The sequence below is a fragment of the Erinaceus europaeus genome, chromosome 12, assembly GCF_950295315.1.
Source record: "Erinaceus europaeus chromosome 12, mEriEur2.1, whole genome shotgun sequence".
Taxonomy (NCBI): domain Eukaryota; kingdom Metazoa; phylum Chordata; class Mammalia; order Eulipotyphla; family Erinaceidae; genus Erinaceus; species Erinaceus europaeus.
Window position 1 is genome coordinate 77790934 of NC_080173.1, and position 24925 is coordinate 77815858.

General features: G+C 39.1%; 1 protein-coding gene across 2 annotated transcripts in view; it reads left to right on the plus strand.

Moving 5' to 3' along the window:
* Positions 1-24398, plus strand: part of EFCAB5 (EF-hand calcium binding domain 5) — a 104639-nt gene extending 80241 nt beyond the window's left edge. For both annotated transcript variants that reach the window (XM_060204082.1, XM_060204083.1), the window contains 5 exons: positions 4741-4844; positions 7829-8082; positions 10575-10831; positions 14653-14749; positions 23820-24398. In XM_060204082.1, the coding sequence (XP_060060065.1) occupies positions 4741-4844; positions 7829-8082; positions 10575-10831; positions 14653-14749; positions 23820-24001 (894 nt within the window). In that variant the 3' untranslated portion in view covers positions 24002-24398. The remainder of the gene's footprint in view (positions 1-4740; positions 4845-7828; positions 8083-10574; positions 10832-14652; positions 14750-23819) is intronic.
* Positions 24399-24925: the final 527 nt, after the last annotated feature.

Below are 24925 nucleotides of genomic sequence, written 5' to 3' on the forward strand. Positions count from 1 at the left end.
CTGACTCTTTCCCTTTCTATCTCCCTCTCCCCTCTTAATTTCTGTTTCTATCCAATAATAAATAAAAATATAATTAAAAATCTAAAAAATAAAATAAAACCACATCCTACTGAATGGGAGAAAATATTTGCACTACATACTCCTGACAAAAAGTAGATAAGGAATTCACAAGATATAACTAAGGAACTCACAAAACTTAACAAAACAAACAACTCCATTGAAAAATGGAGGGAAGAACTGAACAGACACTGCATCAAAGAAAACACAACGATGAGCAACAAGCCCATAAAATGTTCATTATCGGGAGTCGGGCAGTAGCACAGCGGGTTAAGCACAGGTGGAGCAAAGTGCAAGGACCGGCATAAGGATCCCGGTTCAAGCCCCCGGCTCTCCACCTGCAGGGGAGTTGCTTCACAGGCGGTGAAGCAGGTCTGCAGGTGTCTATCTTTCTCTACCCCTCTCTGTCTTCCCCTCCTCTCTCCATTTCTCTCTGTCCTATACAACAATGATAACATCAATAACTACAACAATAAAAACAACAAGGGCAACAAAAGGGAATAAATAAATATTTTTCAAATGTTCATTATCACCAGGTAAATACAAGTCATGATAAGAATGAACTATTATTTTATGATAGTTATGCATGTGAAAATGGCTTATATAAAAAAGATCACCCTCTCTGTCTCTATTTGAAAAGTCACCTTGGAGTGCTGAAGCCCCTGTGATAAAAAAATAAAAAGCCAGAAATAGCAACTGTTGGTCAGGATGTGTAGAAAAAGGAACTCTTGGACATAGCTGGTAGAAACGTAAATTGGTTTAGCCTCCATGGAAAAACAGTATGGAGATTTTTTAAATTATCAAAGCTATATCTTACCATATGATCTAGAATTCCACTCCTAGGTATCAGTTCAAGTAACAACAATAATTTTTTAAAAACCAGTAATCTGTAAAATACATGCACATATATGTTCACTGCAGTGTTATTTCTTATTGTGATTATTTTGTTCTTTATATTGGGGGATTAATGGTTAAAAGTAAATACAGTTATTGATAAATGTGTAAAAATTCTCAATTTTCTGTAAAACACATTCACCGCCTACCTAGATCCTCCTCCACTATCATGCATCAGGTCCTGAAGGGACCTCCCCTCCAGAGTCCTTGACTTTTGGTACAGTACACCAAACCCAGTCCAACTCTGACTTTGTGTTTCCCCTTTCAGTTCTTATTTCTCAGCTTCTGTCCATGAGTGAGATCATACAGTATTCATCGTTCTTTTTCTGGCTTATCTCACTTAACATGATTCTTTCAAGCTCTATCCAAGATGAGGTTAAAAGGGTGAATTCATTATTTTAATAGCCGAGTAGTATTACTTACATTGTTTATATATATCACAACTTTCTTAGATACTTATCTGTTGTTGGATGTATAGGTTGCTTCCAAGTTTTTGCTAATACAAATTGTGCCGTTATGAACACAGGTATACATAGATCTTTTTGGATGGGTGTGTTTGATTCCTTGGGATATATCCCCAGAAGAGGAATTACAGGGTCATAGGGTATGTCCACTTCTAGCTTCTGAGAGTTCTCCAGACTGCTCTTCACAGGAGTTGGACCAATTTACATCCCCATTAGCAGTGCAGGAGGGTTCCTTTACCTCTGAAACCTCTCCAGAATTTGTTGTTAATTATACTTTCTGGTGTATGACATTATCACAGGAGCAAAGTTGTCTTTATTTGTATTTCTCTGACAATAATTTGGAGCGTTTTTTTCATATGTCTGTTGGGCTTTGGGATCTCTTTTATGGAGAATATTCTATTCATATCCTCTCCCCACTTTTGGATGGAGTCATTTTTGTTGTTGTTGTTACTGAATTTGGTGAGCTTTTTGTATATTTTGGTTATTAGAATCTGGTCTGATGTATGGCATGTAAAGATCTTCCCCCATTCTGTAAGGAGTCTCTTTGTTTGGGTGTTTGTTTTTCTGTGCAGAAGCTTTTCAATTTTATGTAATGCCATTGGTTTGTTTTTGTTTTTTCTTCCTTGCAATTGGACTTGTGTCATTGAAGATGCCTAAAAAGCAAAGATGGAAAAGAGTTCTGCCAATATTTTCCTCTAAGTATTTGATAGTGTGTAGTTTAATATCCATGTCCTTGATTCATTTGTAATTTACTTTTGTATATAGGGAAAAGTACTAGTTCATTTTCATTCTTCTGCATGTTTCAACCCAATTTTCCCAACACCATTAACAAGGGGATTCAAATCAATAAATGGAGAAAGGAGAGGAGTATTATTATTATTATTATTATTATTATTATTACTGCCAGGATTATTACTGGGTCTCTGTGCCTGCATAACAAATCCACCACTCCCAGTAGTAATTTTTCCCTTACTTGATAAGACAGAGAGAAATTGAGAGGGGAAGATAGACAGGGAGAGAGACAGAGAAACACTTGTAGTACTTGTTTCACAACATGTGATGCTTCCCCTCTGCACATGGGGCGTGGGGACTCAAACTGGGTCTTTGCCCATGGTAATGTGTGTGTTTAACCAGGTGTGCCACTGCCCAGAAACCCCCTGCTGTGTTATTTCCAATAACCAAGATACAGAAATAATCTAAGTGTTGTATGATGTGAGTAGATAAATATCTCTGTGTGAATGTGTGTGTGTGAAAATAGATATATATATATATATTCACATATTCAAACGCCCACACCACATGGAAGATGCTATGGCACTGGAGGAAACTCTGGTGTTAATGGTGTCTCCCCCTCTATCTCTATCTGAATTATAATGTGGCCTGGAGAAGTCAAATTGCACATGTTCAAGGTCTAGACTCTTGGGGAAAATTCTTTCATATAAATAACTAGAAAAGAAGTTCCATTGTTTTCATAATGAATAGAAAGTAAAACAAAAAATAACTTGTACCTACTAGTATTTTAAAACTATTATGTGAAATGTCTGTTAGATATCAAATAGGCAATTGAGCATATAAGTTCAAATTAATAAATAAATGACATTTAAAACCATGAGACATGGAAGCACCACAGCAACAAAGGGTGCACTGGTGCTGTGGGCTCTCTCTCTCTCTCCCTCTCCCTTCCTCTCATTCCTGCTCTCTCTGCCTATCTGAATAAAAAGTCAGCTCAGGCTCCAAAAATAAATTAATTAATTAATTAAAAATTCAGTTTCTCAAAGGTGAAAAAGTAAGAGAGTATAAAGACTGAAGATTAATAACATGTAATGAGAAAGATGCACATGAATAGATATTGGGAAGATAAAGGGGAAAAGTAACTAAAAACAAAAGAAATAAGATATAATTGCAACTGACTGACTAAGTGGTTTCCTAGGAAATTTTAAGTAAGAGTAATTCTCATGGGAGCCAAGTGGTGGTGTACCCAGTTGAGTGTGTATGCTACCATGTGCAAGTGCCCAAGTTCAAGCCCCCTAGTCCCTACCTACAGTGGAGAAGCTTTATAAGTGGTAAAGCAGTATTGCAGGTATCTCTCTGTCTCTCTTCTTCTCTGTGTTCCCTTTCCTCTCAGTTTTCCTCTGTCCTGTCAATTGAAAATTTAAAAAAAAGTGATTCTCACTACTGAATTGAGATGCTAGTGTCTTGGTCCAGGTAAACTTACATGAAAAAGAAAATAAATTCATTTTCAGGCATATTGTTGAGTTTCTTATTTTTTACATATTTAAAGATAGAGGGTTTTGGAGCTGGGTGGTGGCATACTTGGCTGAGTGCACACACACATCAGTGCACAAGGAGCCAGGTTCAAGCCCCTGGTCCTTATGTGAAGGGGGAAAGCTTTGCAAGTGGTGAAGCATTGCTGCAGGTGTCTCTGTCTCTCTCCCTCTCTATCACCCCCTTCCTTCTCAATTACTGACTGTCTCTATCTAATTAATAAATAAAGATAATAAAATGATTTTAAAAAAAGATAGAGGGCTTTTTGCTTGTTTGTTTTGCAAATACCTTCACCACAATCAAGGTACTAACCATACTCATCACCTCCCAATTTTCCATGTGTTCTATAGTTTAGCAGAATTTGTTGTTTGTTTTTCCTTCAAACATTTAACAAGAAATCTAGCCTCTCGAATTATTGTAAAGTACTCAGTACTGTACTGTTTGTGTGTGTGTGTGTGTGTGTGTGTGTGTGTGTGTGTGTGTGTGTGTATATGTTTTAATTGCCACCAGGATTATAATTGGGGTTTGGTGCCAGCACTGTGAATCCACAATGCTCCAGGTGGTAATTTTTTCCATTTTTTCCCTTTCTATTTTATTTGATAGGGCAGAGAGGAATTGAGAGGAGAGGGAAGATAGAGAGGGAGAGAAAAAGATAGGCACCTGCAGATCTGCTTCACCACTCACGGGGTGTCCCTCTTGCAGTTGGAAAGCAGGGGCTTTAACCTGGGTCCTTACACATGGTGATATATGCGCTTATCCAGGTGCACCACAGCACAGCCCCTCAACACTGCATTGTTAACTATAGCTAGCTTTCTAGAACTTATCCATCTTGCCTAGTAGAAACTAGTATGTCAACAGTAATAATCAACTTATGCTTCCAGGCCCAGGCTACAACCAATCTACTCTCTGCATCTGACTATTTATTTATTTTAATGATTAATAATGGCTTACAAGAAAAGTTAGAGTTTTTAACCTAAACTGTTCTATTTTCCTCCAAATTTATTTGAGAGTATAAATATAACTGTTGCTTTCTATAATGAAATTTCCACTTCTTTTTAAGAACTCAGAATATGTTCTACGCAAAATGATGGTTACAGGACAACAGGGTCTGACTGAAATCCACAGAAATCCTCCAACCATCTCCAGGAAGTCATGCATTTTCAAGTATGAGACGAATCTTCCATGTCTGTTTTATTTAAATTCCAGAACACATACCCCTAATGTGATGGTAGATTTGAGGGGTCTACTTAGGGCCCATTACTAGTAAACACTGACTCTTACAGAATTTTAAAGGGAAAAATCCTGTCTGTGTGGGACATAGTAACATTTTTCCTCCTCAAATCCTTGGTGGGGGGTGCTTCAGGTAATGAACTCAGGGCATCCACTACTGAGTGACTGCCCCTGGCTATTTTTATTCTTTATATTAGAGCAGGTCAGAGAAAGGAAGGAAGAGACAAGTAGAGTGAGAGGAGAGAAAGAAAGACACCTCAGCAGCACCATCCATGCAACTTTCTCTGCTTCATCCATGATGTCTCCATTCAGTCCTAGGGCTTGAGCAAGGGTCTGTAGCCTATGGCTGTGTGTACGTTACCATGCTGGGTGTTCTCCGTGGACACTAGTGGGTGAACTACCTCCTGGCTCCTTGTTGATATTTTGTATTAAAATTGCAGGGTGGGGGTAGGCAGCATAATGGTTGTGCAAAGAGAATCTCTAGCCTGAGGCTCCATAGTCCCAAATTCAGTCCCCTGTCCCACAATAAGCCAGAGTTGAGCAGTGCTCTGGTAAATAATAATAATAATAATAATAATAATAATAATAATAATAATTTTTTTTTGCCTCCAGGGTTATTGCTGGGGCTCAGTGCCTACACTACAAATCCATTGCTCCTGGAGGCCATTTTTTTCCCCTTTTGTTGCCCTTGTTGTTTATTGGTGGTGGTGTTACTATTATTGTTGTCGTCATTGTTGAATAAGACAGAAAGAAATGGAGAGAGGAGGGGAAGACAGAGAGGGGGAGAGAAAGATAGACACCTGCAGACCTGCTTCACCACCTGTGAAGTGACTCCCCTGCAGGTGGGGAGCCGGGGGCTCGAACTACGATCTTTATGCAGCTCCTTGCACTTTGCACCACATATGCTTAACCCACTGCGCTACTGTCCAACACCCAATAATGTTTTGTGAGTTTCTTATAAACACAGAATTCAAGAAAACTCCACCATGATTATGAGAAACATATCTACAGCACCTATCAGAGTCATTTTAATGTCAACTAGTCTGTAGATATGTATTTTTTATTTAAAGAGACAGACTTCAAAAAAATAAAGAAGGCAGGCTGAGACAAATACAGGGAAGAGAAACAGAGAATGTTGTCTTTAATATGTACCTAGTACAAGAGTACTTTGGATGTCTCTTACCTGCAGAATCAAGAAGTGATTTTAAATTATGGACAGAAATAAAACATATAGGAACTGAGAACACACCTCTTTCAGAAGGGGCCAATTGCATCTTAGAGGATGAATGTAGCTGAGTAAGCAGCAGTAAATCTCAGACTATAGATAAAACGGAAGCAGTGCTGCAGGTGTCTTTCTGTCTCTCTCCCTTTCTATCACCCCTTACCTCCTAATTTTTGGCTGTCCTATCCAACAAATAAGTAAAGGTAAGTAAAAAAAATTCTTAAAAAAATAATGTCCAGCAGATAAGCAATTACAGAAGCCAGACCTTCCACCTTCTGCACCCCTTAATGATCCGGGATCCATACTCCCAGAGGGATAAAGAATAGGGAAGCTTCTAATGGAGGGGATGGGATGGGAACTCTGGTGGTGGGAATTGTGTGGAATTATACCCCCCTTTTCCAATGGTCTTGTCAATCATTATTAAATCAATAAAAAGGGGGAAAATAAATAAAACTGACATTTAAGTGCCAGTGTTAATTAAATATTAGTCTGGTCTCAAATCATAGTATTCAATCCATTTTAAGCTATTTCCCCCATATCATTCCTTGTGTTTTTCAAGACTGTAATGGATGTCCATGTAACACTTCGACTTACAACCTTGGATTCTTGTGTGTAACAGAGCAGGCGCCTTTTTAAGGAACTCTGTTGACCAATCAACTTTATCATTATGTCCAGAAAGCTTAGCATTATTACTATGGTTACCATAAAGACACAAAGTGGTTGCTCAGCACCAGGAAGGGAGCAAAAAGACATGATTTTAAACTTCCTTTATAAAACTGACACAACGAACTTTAAATGTGCCCTTTTGAGGCCATGCAAAGCGCTGATGTTTTTATAAGTACCTTAATGGAACACCTCAATGTCAATGCACACATGGGGAAAGAAAGCGATGAGAAAAATACATATTCACTATACAAAAGAAGCTATGAAAATCCTATGAAAATCTCAACTCCCCGACTGAAGTGGATGCTGCTGTTGTCCATCCCAGGCCCCAGTATACCTTTTTGTAGCTGCTGCAGGTACCACTGCTTACTACTACTCGTAGAGTGTACCTCTTTGGAGAAGTACCATTCATATGTGGGAGCCCTTCACTAGAAGGTGTCTAAGTTATACAAACAGTCCCCTTCAGAGCAGTTTAGAATCACTGACAAAAGGCCTCTGTTTCCCTTTCCTCAAGGAGGGACACAATTTGCCTCCCAGAGTCCCCTTTGGAACCAAGATGAAACTAGACTTCTGAAATCTTATTCTTCCCTCTTCCCTATTCTAGTCAATACTTTCCTCAGGCCTTTATAGATTTCTCCTGATAGCATAACTTCAAAATCACTTGTATAAACATTTCTAGGAAACCTGAACTTTGGGCATTTAACCATTACTTTGGGAAATACATAAACAAACAAAAAATACCTTCAAGTGAGTGTCAGTACAGTAAAGGTTATAAAGAAGAGTATCATGATGGAAAGTGACACAAGGACTGTCTCTTTATTACATGGCCAGAGAAGGCTTCTCTATGAGGAGATGCGTGAGTGCAGGAGGATACCTATGAAATCAAGAGTAAGGTGGCCCAGGCAGGTGAAAGAGCAACGAAAATCAGTGTGGTTAGAGTACAGTAGGGACCAAAGTGAGTTACTCAACATGTTTAGGTGGAATGTTGTAAGAGAATGGTGTCTTACATACTTATGCCTATTTTTGGTTTCAGAGATTTCCTCTTTAAGTGTGTAGACAGTTCAGAAGTTGTTTTAACTTCTATCTGTGGAGAAACTCACATGGTCATCCCACTTCGTGAGAAAACAGGAGAGGCTTTGGGAGTTCTTGACTTTAACTTTGGCAAGAATAGGATGTTGCTGTATAGAGAATTTAAAGATCTACAGAAAATGATGAAAGTGATCCAGGCTGCCTGCTATGAAATACTCGGTGAATTATCTGGAGAAGTAAAGAGGAAGTATGTCTTAGGTATTATAAATGTTCCAACAGTCTGGATTTATGGTCTTAATAAGTTTTGGGGGAAATTACTAACAATGCAACAAAGGACACATTTAAAAAAAAATAGCATTGCAATATGCAGATCTTTCCAAGTGAGAGGAATCCCCTGAACAGTCCTGGGCTGATGAGCATGACCTATACAATAAAGAAAAGCATCTGGAATCACATATTCTTAGCTAGAAGCATACTGTTTAAGAACTGGAGATTCTCATAAAGGGAATATAAAACTTCACTAAATGTCCCATCATGTGTCAAATACTTTCATATACTGTCTCATGGCCTAGGAGGGATGCAGTAGATAAGAACTGGACTCGCCAGCATGAGGTCCTGAGTTTGATCCTCAATGCCACATGTGCTTCTCTCTCCTCTCTTTTGTTCTCATGAATAAATAAATGAATCTTTTGAATAAGGAAATAAATATACTATTTCAATTGCTCCTTGCATGCTTTTGAGGTGATAACTCATTTTACAGGCAAGGAAAGTAAAGTTAGAGAAACAAAACAACTTGCACCAAATCATGAAATTAAGAAGTGATGATGGCTGGATTTGCACCACACTTTGAGTGCTCTTTCCACTATATTATGTGACATTAACTCATCAAAACAAATCATTTTAAAAATAAAAAAGTCAAAGCCCATCAATGTAAAAGCTCAATTGTAAGGAGCTGGGTGGTAGCGCAGTGGGTTAAGTGCATATGGTGCAAAGCACGAAGGGTCAGCTAAGGACCCTGGTTTGTGACCCCAGCTCTCCACCTACAGGGGGATTGCTTCGCAAGCGGTGAAGCAGGTCTGCAGGTGTCTATCTTTCTCTCCCCCTCTGTCTTCCCCTCCTCTCTCGACTTTTCTCTGTCCTATCCAACAACAATGATAGCAATAACAACAACAATAATAAACAACAAGGGCAACAAAATGGAAAAAATGGCCTCCAGGAGCAGTGGATTCTTAGTGCAGGCACCGAGCCACATTGATAACCCTGGAGTCAAAAAAAAAAAATTAATTGTAAGCCAGTGGCAAGACCAAGACTAGATTTCTATAGTGATTCTACATGCACTGTATTTTTCTTTTTTTCTAATATTTATTTATTTTCCCTTTTGTTGCCCTTGTTTTTCATTGTTGTTGTTGTAGTAGTTGTTGTTGTTGATGTCTCGTTGGTAAATAGGACAAAAAGAAATGGAGAAAGGAGGGGAAGACAGAGAGGGGGAGAGAAAGACACCTGCAGACTTGCTTCATTGCCTGTGAAGCGACTCCCCCGCAGGTGGGGAGCTGGGGATTCCAACCAGAATCCTTACCCCATCCTTGTGCTTTGTGCCACATGTTTAACCCACTGTGCTACCGCCCAACTCCCTACACTATATTTTTCTTAACACAACAATCTGAGAAGAAGGAAGCTTGGGAACCTTTGCCAAGCCAGAATGAATTGAAGTGTTTCACGAGTAAAACTAAGCCAAGGTTCCTAGTTATTACATAGGTTGGGATACAAAGAGAAAAGAGGACTGAGGAGATAGCATAATGGTTATGCAAAAAGACTTTCATGCCGGAGGCACCAAAGACCTATATTCAATTTCCAGCACCACCATAAGCCAAGGTTGAGCAGTGCCAGGCTAGCTTCGCGGGCAGGAGAGAGAGACGACCAGTGACTCATGGCTGAGTGGTACACAGTTCAGTCTTTATTCATGTGGAATGCAGCGCAATCTAAGCTATCTCTAATCACAATCCTGTCCTTATATATCCTGAGGTGGAACTGTCAGGTCGGAAGAGGATGTATGTAGGATAGGGGGTGGGGAGAAGGAAAAAGCGTGCAAAACAGTGAGGATTAAATCAGTGCTCTGGAGGCAGGGCGGTGCTTAGTTAACAGTGGTTATGTAAATAGAATACAGTGTTAAGCAGGGGGGATTAAACCAATGAAACAGAAGGGGTCTTAGAAGCAGAATTTAGAAGCATACCAACAGAGCAGTGCTTTGGTAGAAAGAAGAAAGAAAAATAAGGAAGGAAGGAAGGAAGGAAGGAAGGAAGGAAGGAAGGAAGGAAGGAAGGAAGGAAGGAAGGGAAAGTAGAGGAAGGAAGGAATAGAGAGTACCATGCCTTTTGAGTGTCCACTATGTGGAAGGTTTTAGTCAAACACTTTTACATATATGTCTCACTTAATTACCACGGTTCTTCACAAAAGGAGGGATCAATCTACTCTCACAGAAAGAGAAAAGGAAGTTCATATAAATGATCAAACTAATAAGGGGGAGAACAGGTATTCAGACTAAGATCTAGGCCCAAATTTCCTCAAAACATCTCCTTATGACTCTCACCAGGTGCAGTTAGCTACCTTTTCATTATTTCATGACTAGAGAAACCAAGATTGCTTAAAACCATAGGATAGGGCCTTTAATTTCCTGAAAAAAAAATTTACTACATTATACTCATAATTGTATTAAATAGTAATGCATATGGGATGGCATTCTGTTATTCCAGAGATTGAACATGTAGGAGAAGTCCAGCGGGCAGGAATTCTCTTTTTCCGAATCATGCTGCAAGAACTGCAGGAAAACTTCAGACTACTGAACCCCATGGACATTATAACACTGCTGCTCTATGATCGTAACATCATAAGGCCAAACAGCAGGATGGTGTCGGAAACCCATGAAAAACTAGTTCATGACATCCTGAAAGGGATCATCTTGTTCTTTCATCCAGATTTGGAAGAATCAGACTGGGATATATGTAAAATGGTAAGACAAAAACAGAACAAACACAGCCTGAAGCCTGGCAGTGAGGCACCTGCTAGAGCACGCACATCGCTATGTGCAAGGACCTGGATTCAAACTCCAAGCCCCCATCTGCAGGTGGGAAGCTTCACAAGTAGTGAAGCAGTGCTGCAGGTGTCTCTCTCACTCTCTATGTCTCACTTCTCTCTCAATTTCTGTCTCCCTCTAAAAAAAAAAAAAAAAAGGCTGCTGTGAGCAGTGCATTTGCATTGCAGACACCAAGACCCAGCAAAAACACTGATGGCTAATGAAAGAAAAAAGAAAAAAAAAATGCTGAAGAGTATTATACATGGGTTTACATATGCAACTTATAATTGTACAAATCAAATAATTCAAATTCAAGAAATCTGACATAATATACTTTTATTTTGCCACCAGGGACTCCACAGCTACATGATTTCACTGCTCCTGGCAGACTCCCATTTTTAAATTTTTATAGTGGAGGTGGTGGTAGTGGAGAAGTGGTGGTAGGATATTTTTTTAAGAAGCAATACAAGATATGTATTTTTATTGTATTTGAGAAAGTCTTATCATCAACATAAAAATATCGCAATTCATTGATCCCACTGACAATTACTAAATTACCCATTTGTAGACCATCTGTGTCATATAGTCTCAATATTGTAATTACCTCCAGTATATGTAAAATACTAATTTTGCAAATACATCTTCTTTACATTTAGGTTAAATGTTCCCAACTCAGTCAAAAATAGGACTGCATAATGTCTGAAAATCTGTTCAAAGTAGAAAACTGAGGTTTTCCACCTGATAAAAAAAGATAATATGATTTTTCTTTATTTAATTCACAGGTGCTTCACTTTTAATGAGCAGTCACAATCATACAATTCTTCATTTTATTATTATTATTATTATTTTGGTCTCCAGGGTTATTGCTGGGGCTCGGTGCCTGCACCACGAATCCACTGCTCCTGGAGGCTGTTTTTTTTCCCCTTTGTTGCCCTTGTTGTGGTTATTATTATTGTTGTTGTAGATGCCATTGTTGTTGGATAGTACAGAGAGAAATGGAGAGAGGAGGGGAAGACAGAGAGGGGATGAGAAAGATAAACACCCGCAGACCTGCTTCACCGCTTGTGAAGCGACTCCCCTGGGCAGCTAGGGGCTAGAACCGGGATCCTTATGTCGGTCCTTGTGCTTTGTGCCATGTGTGCCTTACCCACTGCGCTACCGCCCAACCCCTAACAATTCTTCATTTTATTAATCTGTGGGGATGGCATTTATTTACCTGGAAGTAAAAATTCTTTCAAATGCATTTAATTTTCCTAGAACCAGCCCAAGCAGAAAGGGGGGGATGACATTTAGAAGTTCATAAAGTTCACTTAATTTGCCAAAACCCTTATAGGTGGGTCTCTCTTCTCCAGTAATAAGACATGCACTCTTATGAGCTTGCCTTGGCCTGTTTGTTATGATTTTTAGAAATGAACATAAACCAGGAGTCGGGTGGTACTGCAGCAGGTTAAGCGCCAGTGACACAAAGTGCAAAGACCCTAAGGATCCCAGTTCGAGCCCCCAGTTCCCCACCTGCAGGGGGGTCACTTCACAAGCGGTGAAGCAGGTCTGCAGGTGTCTATCTTTCTCACCCCCTTTCTCGACTTCTCTCTGTCCTAACAACGACAACATCAACAACAACAACAATAATAACTACAACAATAAAAAACAACAAGGGCAACAAAAGGTATTAAATAAATAAATTTTTTTAAAAAGAAATGAGCATAGACCAGATTCTCAGCATTGAGTTTGTAATGTGCTGGAAGACCATCATTTCTCTAATCCCCTAGAAACTAGGACTATTGTGTATAATGACTCCTAAAAAAAGAAGGAACTTTCAAAATCAATAGCATTCACTAAACTTCACTTTCAAATTCTCTAGTGAGTGACCCCTTTTTTCTTACCAGGCCAGTAAAGACAGCCTTGCCAGAAAAAAAAATCCAAAAAGCAGTTCATCTATGATTTACAGATTTAATAGTAATGAAATAACTTCTCCTAAAACCAAGAAACACAAAAGGGGGGGGTGAAAATAAAGAATGTTCCTTGTTTCTCTCTGAAAACAGTTTCTTCACTTGAATTTGCCTATTTGTTTGATAGCAGCCAAGAAGAATTGCTTAAACATATTAACTGGTGTTAATATTACTCATTCATCACTCTAGTTCTAAGTGCTTTGTCAACTAAGTTGATGGTACTTCCTTAAGAAGAAAGAAAAACTAACAAATGGAGAAAGCTGGATCGAGGCATAAACTAGTAAATAATACCAACTTAGTTTTATTAAAATCCTTAACAGATTTCTTTTAAAAAAGTGGATGACTGATGCTCTTAGTAGTGACAAGGTACACATGTATTCTACTGCAGTAACAAGGGTAGGGAAAGAGGTAATGACTAAAGCAAAGTTGCTGAGAAAATAGGTCTAACTTGTTCTCACCACAGAATAATATATAATTTATATATACATAAACATATGTATGTATAATTGTGAGAAATTAAAGAGGTGTGAGCTAATGCTAAGTCGGTAACCACATCACATCATACAGATGTATCAAATCAATGTTAAAGTTAAACTTACACACTTTTACATATCTTTTACTTTAAATCTCAAAAAAAAAGTAAACAGAACTGAGAGGTTATCAAAACAATTCTTTCATTACAGTAAATAATTAACTCAAAACTGTCATTTGGTTATATTAGCAAATAATCATAAGTAACTATAAGCAGGTTTTCATATATAAATTCAGTAACTGAATAGTAGAGGGGTTTAATAGCAACACAAATCCAATGATATGTGGTCAGTATAACATATTATTGTAGACTCCTTATCCCCCATCTCAGTGGGATTGTTCTTATAAGAAAGCCAGGCAAGCCGCCAAATGCAGAAAGTCCCACTGGAAGACTCGAGTGAGAAAGGTGTTGATGTGCTGAGAGAGGACTCAGGGAAAACTTTTATTGGCACCTTGAATTAAGCTTCTGCCTCCAAAATCATAAAAAACAAAAAATATAAACTTCTATAATTTAATCTATGTCAGTCATATTTTTATGGCAGCTCCAGAAAGTGAACATGATAATGACATAAATTCCATTATATTGGTTGAAGCAGCTACTAACCCACTTGGAATATTAAAAATGATATCTTAATGAGGTGGTAGGATTTTTAAATTTTATTTTAGAGCACAAAAGGCAGAGAGGGAGACAGAGGAGAGGAGAAGCCAGGTGGTGGTGCATGTTACCATGCACAAGGACTCAGGTTCAAGCCCCAGGTCCCCACATGCAGAGGGAAAGCTTTGGGAGTGATCAAGCAGTACTGCGGGTATCTCTCTGTCTCCCTCTCTATCTCCCCCTACCCTCTAGATTTCTGGTTGTTTCTATTCAATAAATAAAGATGAATTTTAAAAATTTTTAAAGAAAAAAAAAGAGGAGAGAAACCCCAACACTACTCATGAAGCTTTTGCCATGCAAGTGTGCTCTCATGTGATGACTAGGGGCTTGGACCGAGATATTCACAAATGATAAAAGTATGTACATTGCTGGCTGAGCTATTTCTTGGCCTCCCACATTGACTCTTAAGGCTACCAAGAAACAGAGCATTAGTGACATCCCCAAAACTGTCTGATTATATTGCGATTCACTTCCCCACACACACATATATTCAACTCCAGGATGGCCATAATCCTAATGTCTGACATCACAGATACGTTTTGACTGCTATAAAATGTATTTAAGTGGAATTGTAATTTGGTGAACTGGACACTTCCCTTTCAACTTTTGTGCTTTGTTCACAGTATGTTGACAGCCATTTTATAGAGAATATCTGTACCTACGATCCAACTGCTAAAAACAGGAAAGCTAATTTACAGCTCATATATGGATGTATCAAAGGTAAGTTTCCACTTAATTATGGTCTAAATCTATACCAGCAGAAACATAACACATAGGTGGGCCAGGAGGTGATACAGTGGATAAAACATTGGACTCTCAAGCATGAGGTCCCAAGTTCGATCCCTGGCAGCACATGTACCAGAGTGATAACTGGTTCTCTCTTTCCACCTATCTTCTCCAGAAAGAAATAAAATCCTTATTAAAAAATAATAATAATAATACATAGTTTCAATTTTTTATTATAATAAAGTAAGTGGTAGAGACAGGGGAGGTAGCATAATAGTTATACAAAAAGACTTCATGCTTGAGGCTCCAAAGTCCCTGGTTCAGTCCCTTCACAAGGCAGAAATGAGCAGTGCTCTGGCAGGGGGGGTGGGGGGTAAGAAGAAGAAGGCTCTGGAGAGAGTGCTGTTTCCTGGCATGTCAAGAAAAACTCAGTGTTAAAAATGGAGGTAAAAACGTAGTTTTCCTTAACTAAGCTTGAGTGGGACTTTGATCCAGCCTAAACATTGAATTCTTACAATTATCAATATGTTAGGTGTTTATGTATATGGTGCTAGGACCTCCTACATATGGAATCCCACTGCTCCCATCCCAGAACAACTTTCTTATTCCTTTTATTTCAGAGAGAGTCAGACAGAGAGAGACACCACAGTACCACTACACCATCTGTGGAGTTTCCCTCTCATGCACCTCTTCACCCTATAGGGCAGCTCTGTGCAGTGCACAGACTGCACAGCCCAAAGTAGCATCTTTGATGCTGTGAATGAAAGTATCCAGGACGTAAGGACCTGAGCTTCACCAGTGAGAGTCCCAGTGAGTGTTCATATCAAAGGATGAAAATGGACTCATACTAAGGCACATCACTGTGAAATTCCACTATCTTGGGAACAAAGGGGTGACTTATTTATTTTATTTTGCCTCCAGGTAATCTCTGGGACTGGTGCCTCTCTGCTGGCCTTTCCCCTTCCTTCCTTCCTTCCTTTCTTTCTCACTTTCATTCTTTCTCTCTCTCTTTCTTTCTTTCTTTCTTTTTTGATAGGACAGAGGGAAAATGAGAAGGGAGGAGGAGGAGGTGTCAGAGTGGGAGAGAGAAAGAGATGCCTGCAGCATGAACTGCTTCACCACTTGTGTAGCCTCTCCCCTGCAGGTGGGGACTTGGGACTTGAACCTAGGTCCTTGCACATGGTAATGTGTGTACCACGACCCAGCCCCATAAAGTGATGATTCTGTAGCTCTTGGAGAAAAACAAAAACAAAAAAAAATTCAAAAAGTTCACCTGCATTGAATCAGAAATCATAAAAGATTTCAGATTTTTTCTCAACAGTAATCTTAGAAGTTCCCAAGTTTCTTCTGACAGTGAAACCATTTTTTCAAGAAGTTAAACACATTAACCTTAAACCCCATGCTACTTAGGGTATGTGCTCTACAAGCAGAGCTGTCTCCCAGCCCTAAACTAAGTTTTAATAGCTTTTGTCACTTGTCAAAACAACAGTTGTACTAACTAGACAAATGAACACATTTCTAGTTTTTTTAGCTCAATAACTACTGTTGAAAAACTTTAAAATCTAAAAAAATGTAACAAGGAATTGAAATATAATTGATTTTATTATTATTTTCTTTTTTGTTTCTTCCCTTCAGACAACTTAGATTGAAAATGGGAGTCTGGTTGCATGGGAAATGGGTCTAAAACTCAGGCCAAATCCTACATCTCCAAAATAATTTCCCACAGTGATGTGATTGCTTTTATTTTATTATATCTAATATTTTATCTAAAGTAATATATCTAAAACTTTGTATTTTATTAAATCTAGTATTTTAACTAAAGCGGCTCCTGCCAGTATAAAGGGAATTTATTTTACAGCTGAATGTAGATTTCCTCCTCCAAAGTCTGAAATGTGTTAGCAGTTCATAAATGGTACACCCTAGTTTTCCCGTAGGTAGATAGCATAATGGTTATGCAGAAAGACTTTCATGCCTGAGGCACCAAAGCCTCAGGTTCAGTCCCCTGCATCACTGTAAGCCAGAGCTGAGTAGTGCTCTGTTACAATTAATTAATTAATTATAACTAAATTATAATTTAATACTAACACTAACTGTGATAGCAGTGTTTTGCTTTTTTCTACAAGTTTCAGCTGGGATTAATGATTACAAAAAGGTGGTGAAGTATAACCAATACAGGCTCCTGATACTGTGAAGAGGGTCCATAGTGATAGGGCAAAAGAATGCCCTTAATATCTTGCTGCCTAGTTGACTTTGATTCAGCTAAAAGGAAGAAGTTGCAGGTTACATTCAGTGCTTCATGCACATTTGTTATTTGTGTACGGTTGGTGGAATTAACCTCAATTGTGCAATCAGGAGTGAAGGAAAGAGTCTTGTCCCACTTCTGGAATGGAGAAGGGCAGTCAACAATACTTGCTGGAGCCACCTCGGTGGTGGCAGTAGCAAATTTCTAGGGAAAGATCCTATTGGGGAAAAGTGAATCTTGAGAACTACAGCTGTGAATCCAACAGCCCTCCCTCCTCCCCCCCTCCACACACTGATAAATGGGCATCACCCTCTGCTGTCATCCTTGGAGGTGGTATTTTATTGAAGAAGTTGATGAGTTTCTTTATAGACAGTCATAGCACTATAAAGACTGCTCTGGTTTCTTTGAGAGCTTGTTTGGAAGTTCTAGTAGGAGAGCGCAGCTACTCCTATACCCTTGACCCAATCAACAGAATCAACCCTGGCAATCAGTGGGGTGATAGATGTCTCTGCCAGATCACTCTTACATCCTACTTTCTTTGGAAGAGAATGAGCCCTGGGGCTCTTGAAGGAAAAGTGAAGGACCTGAGCAACTCCTGCTGAGACCACTGTCTATGGATTTATAGACCCTTAGATTTACATGGGGAGGAATTATGGCCATTTGATAACAATGAACATTTTACAAAGCATAGTGATTCTGATCACACTTGTAATAGGAGCTAACTCTTCTTTCCTGTCGGTCTGAGAACATCTCTTGGTAGGTTGTAGCTATGTAAGCCCTGCGGGATGGGGACACAGAGAAGTTAGGGGGTACCCTACAGAAAGACTCAGTGAGGGCCTAAGAGCAGTAGAGACCCAAAGAGGAGTATGGATAGCATATATTTGAGAAAGTGGTCATGGGTTTTCAGGTGACTTTAGGCAGAGTATTCTGGATAGAGTAATAGAAGGTGGGCAAAAATTTTTTTCTCCAAGAGCTACAGAATCATCACTTTATGGGGCTGGGTCGTGGTACACACATTACCATGTGCAAGGACCTAGGTTCAAGTCCCAAGTCCCCACCTGCAGGGGAGAGGCTACACAAGTGGTGAAGCAGTTCATGCTGCAGGCATCTCTTTCTCTCTCCCACTCTGACACCTCCTCCTCCTCCCTTCTCATTTTCCCTCTGTCCTATCAAAAAAGAAAGAAAGAAAGAAAGAGAGAGAGAAAGAATGAAAGTGAGAAAGAAAGGAAGGAAGGAAGGAAGGGGAAAGGCCAGCAGAGAGGCACCAGTCCCAGAGATTACCTGGAGGCAAAATAAAATAAATAAGTCACCCCTTTGTTCCCAAGATAGTGGAATTTCACAGTGATGTGCCTTAGTATGAGTCCATTTTCATCCTTTGATATGAACACTCGCTGGGACTCTCACTGGTGAAGCTCAGGTCCTTACGTCCTGGATACTTTCATCCACAGCATCAAAGCTGCTACTTTGGGCTGTGCAGTCTGTGCACTGTACAGAGCTGCCCTATAGGGTGAAGAGGTGCATGAGAGGGAAAATCCACAGATGGTGTAGTGGTACTGTGGTGTCTCTCTCCGTCTGACTCTCTCTGAAATAAAAGGAATAAGAAAGTTGTTCTGGGATGGGAGCAGTGGGATCCCATATGTAGGAGGTCCTAGCACCATATACATAAACACCTAACATATTGATAATTGTAAGAATTCAATGTTTAGGCTGGATCAAAGTCCCACTCAAGCTTAGTTAAGGAAAACTACATTTTTGCCTCCATTTTTAACAGTTTTTCTTGACATGCCAGGAAGCAGCATAATAATAATAATAAATGATATTAAAGCAGAGATCCATAAATAAAATATTTATGAAAGTCTTATAGTGGGCCTGGGAGGTGGTGCACTGAGTAGGGCACTGAACTAGGAAGCATGAGGTCTTGAGTTCAGGCCCCAGCATTCCATGTTCCAGAGTGATGTTCTGGCTCTCTCTCTCTCTACCCACTATATATATTAATAACAAATACAGATATAAACACATATATTTGTTAAATAAAATATTTATAAAAATCCTGTATTAAAGTGCTTTTGGCACAATGCATTCCTGTAACTAAAAAAATAAATACTGTGAAATGTTTCCGAGTAGAATTCAATTATATTCAAAGGTTAACCTAGAAATTCTTTATATCTCATGTGTCTGAAAACAATTTAATTAGACTTTCACAAAGATGGAGTGAAAAAAAGCAAAATTTCTTATAGTTAGAGAAGAAATAAAAGTCTTAAATATGCTTAAAGCTTCAAACTAGCTTTGTTGTCTGCTAAATTGCTAAGAGCTGCCATATATTCACCACAAGAGGGCAGTAGTGCATAACCATTCGCACTATGGCGTCTTCATTAGAGAAATCAAATTGTTAATGCTTCAATTTCTCATAGGAAAAGGCAGGGAAACAAGAACCTTGGCCCAGACAGGTTCAGAGCTTCTTTCCCCAGTAACAATAAGACAGGAAATAAGCAACACGGGCTTGTGAAAAGGAGTGATCTCCCCATCCTCCTGACCTTGAATTACCATGGAGATGGCCTGCAAGCTTAATAATGGCTGCAGATAGAAGCCTGTTCATTAGGATGCAAAAAAAAAAAACTGTGGCAGGCATCAGTGGGACAGGGTTCTTAATGCAACTGTGAAATAACAGAATAAAAGCATGTGGAGAACAGCAGAGTTGTCACAGCTGAGAAAATTGGTTAAAACTAATTTTAGGGGTGTTCCTAGCTTTATTTATTTATTTATTTTTCTTTACCAGAGCACTGCTCAGCTCTGGCTTATGGTGGTGTAGGGGATTGAACCTGGGACTTTGGAGACTAAGGCATGAGAGTCTCTTTGCATAACCATTATGCTATCTACCCCTGCCCCTAACTTATTTAATTTGGGTTTATACTGTCAAAACATTATGATAAATGAAGTAATCCTTGCATTCTACAGCATTATCATGAAAATATTTCAGGGAAATAATACAAAAAAGGATCAATTATAACAAATTCACTTCAATATTTTAAATGTATATGTTGATATGCTGATGGGTTTTAAATTGCTCATAACATGAAACAAATCGGGTATTTTTAAATCTGTTCTTATGACCAGTATCTGTTTTTGTGTTTATTCATAATTGTTACTAATGTTAATGAGGCATAATCTGAAAAGACTTTCAGGATTTGAAAAATCTAAATTCCACAATTTAATGTTGCTTCAATTTCACATTTATTGGACACTTATAATTGAAGGAAAAAACAGTACTTCTGTGTGTGTGTAAGCATGTTTGCGTTGAAAGGTAGGGTTTTAGGGCCAAGAAGATAGTACAACAGCATTGCACAAGACTTTTTGTGCTCAGAAGTCCCAGGTTCAGGCCTGGCACCACTATAAACCAGAAATGAGCAGTGCTCTGGTGTCTCTCTCTCTCTCTCTCTGTCTTCATTTAAATGGATAAATAAACCTTTTTTAAAAAAAATTATTACCTTTTGTTGCCCTTGTTTTTTATAGTTGTTATTATTGTTGTTGTTATTGATGTTGTCGTTGTTGCATAGGACAGAGAGAAATGGAGAGAGGAGAGGAAGACAGAGAGGGGGAGAGAAAGATAGACACCTGCAGACCTGCTTCACCACCTGTGAAGCTACTCCCCTGCTCGTCTCTCTCCCTTTCTTTTACCCCCCTCCCTCTTGATTTCTGGCTGTCTCTATCCAATAAATACAGATAATAAATAAAAAAAAATTTAAGTAACTTTGTGGTCTGGGAGGTGGCACAGCGGATAAAACATCGGATTCTCAACCACGAGATTTTGAGTTCAATCCCCAGCAGCACATGTACCAGAGTGATGTCTGGTTCTTTCTCTCTCACACTGCCTGTCTTTCTCATGAATAAATAAATAAATTCTTTTTTTAAAGTAAATTTTATGAATGGCAATTTAATAACTTACAACTTAATACATTAAACTGGTATATAATGCCTATATATTTAAAAAATAATTTCTAATTAGAAAACATTTTTTTTCTTTGCCTCCAGGGTTATTGCTGGGGTTCAATGCCTGCACCATGAATCCACTGCTTCTGGAGGCCACTTTTTTCTCCCTTTTGTTGCCCTTGTTGTTGTGGCCTTGTTGTGGTTATTACTGTTGTTGTTGATGTCGTTTGTTGTTGGATAGGACAGAGAGAAGTGGAGAGAGGAGGGAGAGACAGAGGGGGAGAGAAAGACAGACACCTGCAGACCTGCTTCACCGCAGGTGAAGCGACTCCCCTGCAGGTGGGGAGCTAGGGGCTCAAAAGGAAATTCTTCTGAGGGTCCTCGCATTTCAAGCCACGTGCGCTTAACCCGCTGCGCTACCGCCCGTCCCCTCAAACATTTATTTTTCTATGAGAAGCTATTGGCACTTAGATGAAAGAGCTAGCCACTAGATGGGCAGCGAGGTAAAAAATACACATATCTCTTTTTAATCTGTAATATATCAGTGAGAGAAAGAGAGGCCAGATCAGTTCTGGCTTGTGGTGCTGGGAAATGAATGTGGAACCTTAGGTGCTATGGCCATCAGTGTTTATTGTGCTGCCTATATGACACCATGTCCCTGGCAGAAATAAATCTTTTTATTATTTTATTATTATCTTTATTTATTGGACAGATACACACAGCCAGAATTTGAGAGGGCAGGGGGAGATAGAAAGGGAGAGAGACAGAGAGACCTATAGCACTGCTTCACTGCTTCACTACATGCAAAGATTTCCCCCTGCAGGTGGGGAACGGAGGCTTGAACCCAGGCCCTTGCACATTGCAATGTGTGCGCTTAACCAAGTGAGCCACCACCCAGCTCCAGAAATAATTCTTTTTTTAATTTTTTTTTCCCCTCCAAAGTTATTGCTGAGGCTCGGTGCCTGCACTACGAATCCACTGCTCCTGGAGGCCATTTTTCCCATTTTGTTGCCTTTGTTGTTGTCATTGCTATTGGATAGGACAGTGAGAGATGGAGAGAGGAGGGGGAGAGAAAGATAGACACCTGCAGACCTGCTTCACTACCCGTGAAGTGACCCCACAGCAGGGGAGCTGGGGGGTGGACTGGGATCCTTACACGGGGTCCCTGCTCTTCGTGCCATGTGTGCTTAACCTGCTACGATACCGCCTGACTCCCCCCCCCCCCCCGAATTAAATTTTTTAGCCTAGCCCCCACTGTATTGAAGGAGGTTTTTGGTGCTGTGGTCTCTGTCTCCCTCCCCTCCCCACCTCCCTCTCCTCATTTCTCTGAATTTTTTTTTTTAAAAAGTTTATTTTTGGGTTAAGTGCAAATGGCTCAAAGTGCAAGGACCGGCATAAGGATCCTGGTTCGAGCCCCCAGCTCCCCACCTGCAGGGGGGTCGCTTCACAAGCGGTGAAGCAGGTTTGCAGGTGTGTCTATCTTTCTCTCCCCTTCTCTGTCTTCCCCTCCTCTCTCCATTTCTCTCTGACATCAATAACTACAACAATAAAACAACAAGGGCAACAAAAAATAAATAAATAAATAAATACAATTTAAAAGTTTATTTTCACGAGAGAAAGAGAGAGACAAGAGCACTACTCAGTTCTGGCAGATGGTGTTTCCAGAGATCAGTTGGGGACCTCCCAGGCGTCAGTCACACACGCCTGATGTGCTCCTACTGTGTTGTCTTTCCAGACCTATCTCTGCCTTTTTTAAGAAAATATTTCAGTGGTCCGGGAGGTGGCGCAGTGATAAAGTTTTGGACTCTCAAGCATGAGGTCCCGAGTTCGATCCCCAGCAGCACATGTACCAGAGTGATATCTGGTTCTTTCTCTCTCCTCCTATCTTTCTCATAAATAAATAAAATCTTTAAAAAATTTTTTTCAAAAGTAAGTTAGAGACTAACACATTTTTAGTTACATCATTATAAATCATGTATGCACAGCCTAAACATTATACATGTTTGAGTCAGACTTCTTTTAGAGACCGAGAAGCAGAGAGAGAGAAAGAGTGAGAGAATGAGAGACCACAGCACTAAAGCTTCCTCCAGTGCTGTGGCAGTTGGCTTCAACCTGGATTGCACACGGTGGACAGAACGATAAACTGGGATACATGAATTCCCAAGTGTGGTCCCCAGCACTGCGTGTACCAGAGTGATGCTCTGGTTATCTTTTAGAAATAAATAATTTGTTTTAATTTTATTTATTTAAGAAAGGAGACATTAACAAAAACCATTGAATAAAAGGGGTACAATTCCGCACAATTCCCATAACCCGATCTCCACATCCCACCCCCTCCCCTGATAGCCTCCCCATTCTCTATCTCTCTGGGAGTATGGATCCAGGGTCGTTATGGGTTGCAGAGGGTGGAAGGTCTGGCTTCTGTAATTGCTTCCCCAATAAATATTTTTTTAAAGAAGCAAAGTATTACAGAAGCAAGTGAGACTTTCTACCCTGCCCTGATTGCATTCTCTTTTACTCCACCCTAAAAGATGCATTATAAATCTGATGTCTAAGAGTGACATGTATGATATATTTTCATGACATGCTTATAAATTTATAAAAATATGTCACTTGTAGGTTTTTGAAGTATACCAAAACTATTACTCTACAATTTACTTTTTGCTCTCAACACTGTTTTGAGATTTACCATAATGATATCAGTAGCTCTACTTGGTTACATGCTGTAACATACCAAAATTTGTTTACCATTTGTCTATAAAAACATATTAAATAGCATTCTGATATGGTGACTCAAAATATATCTAATTAAATTTTGCCATTATACTAGAACTTATATTTTAATAATAGTAATACAAAACAATTCTCATTAAACATTTCTATTTCTTGATGCAGATCATACTCGAACTGAAGTGTGGGAATTTGGCGATAGTATCATTGAATATCTATACCACTGGGTACACATTTGTTTAGCTCTCACTGAGCTTACTAGGAAACTGAATAGTGCCATCACACCCCCACTGCCCTCCAAGACTGATTCCTGCATGTATGCAAAAATGCCAACAGAAAGCACGTAGGATGATTCTTGTGTACTTGGGATTGTATTTATTATGCTTTGTCATGTTTGGTTTTCTTTGTTTACTTTAAAACACTCTGACTTCTAAAGAAGTGCTATGTGCATTTTCTGTTCCTAAACTTTACCTCGGCACTGACTAAAATCAAAAGTGCTATAAGGTGAAATTTCATCTTAAAAAATATATCCAGTTTGAATTGAGATTTAAAAATGTATGTTATAAAATATATTTCAAGGTTTCCTTTTAGTTTTAACTTTGTATCTTCCATGGGACTACTATGAATGGCTGTGCAATTTTGATATGTTGAGGGCACAAAGTAAAGATAAGACTGAGGATTTAGAAAAACATGATAGTTTCTACATCAAAAGAGTACCAAGTAATAAAGCTTTTAAAAAATGAACTGGAAACTGTTTTCTTCATTTTTCAAAGACTTGTATGAATATCAACTCATCCTCTATTCCACATTTACCTTAACAATTTAAATGTCACATTAATGAAAAGAAATTTTTGTGGGAAAAATGTCTGCCTATGATTGGGGGGAGGCAGGCATAATAGGGGAGCAGGGAACATGTGTGTGAAAAAATTCTCAAGTTCAAAAATTGCAGAAGAACTTGTACTTGTTTAAAGCTTGTTATTACAGCAAGCTTTACTGCTCTTTGGTGAGATTTCATCTTTGCAATAAGATATCTGATGACAAGAGTCTATTTTTTAATAAAATTTTGGGAAATTAAACTTCATTTTCTTTATTTGGGTGACAAAATGTGATGTGTTCCAAACACATTATAATTTGAGATTGGAGGTCCCTTTTAACCTTTTCTGATAAGATGGCCATATTGATTGTATGGCCAGTTTTAACCTATAAGTCAGTTTGATATTTGGAAAAAGATTTGTCAAGGCGTTTGCAGCCACATTTCTAGGAAAAATGTC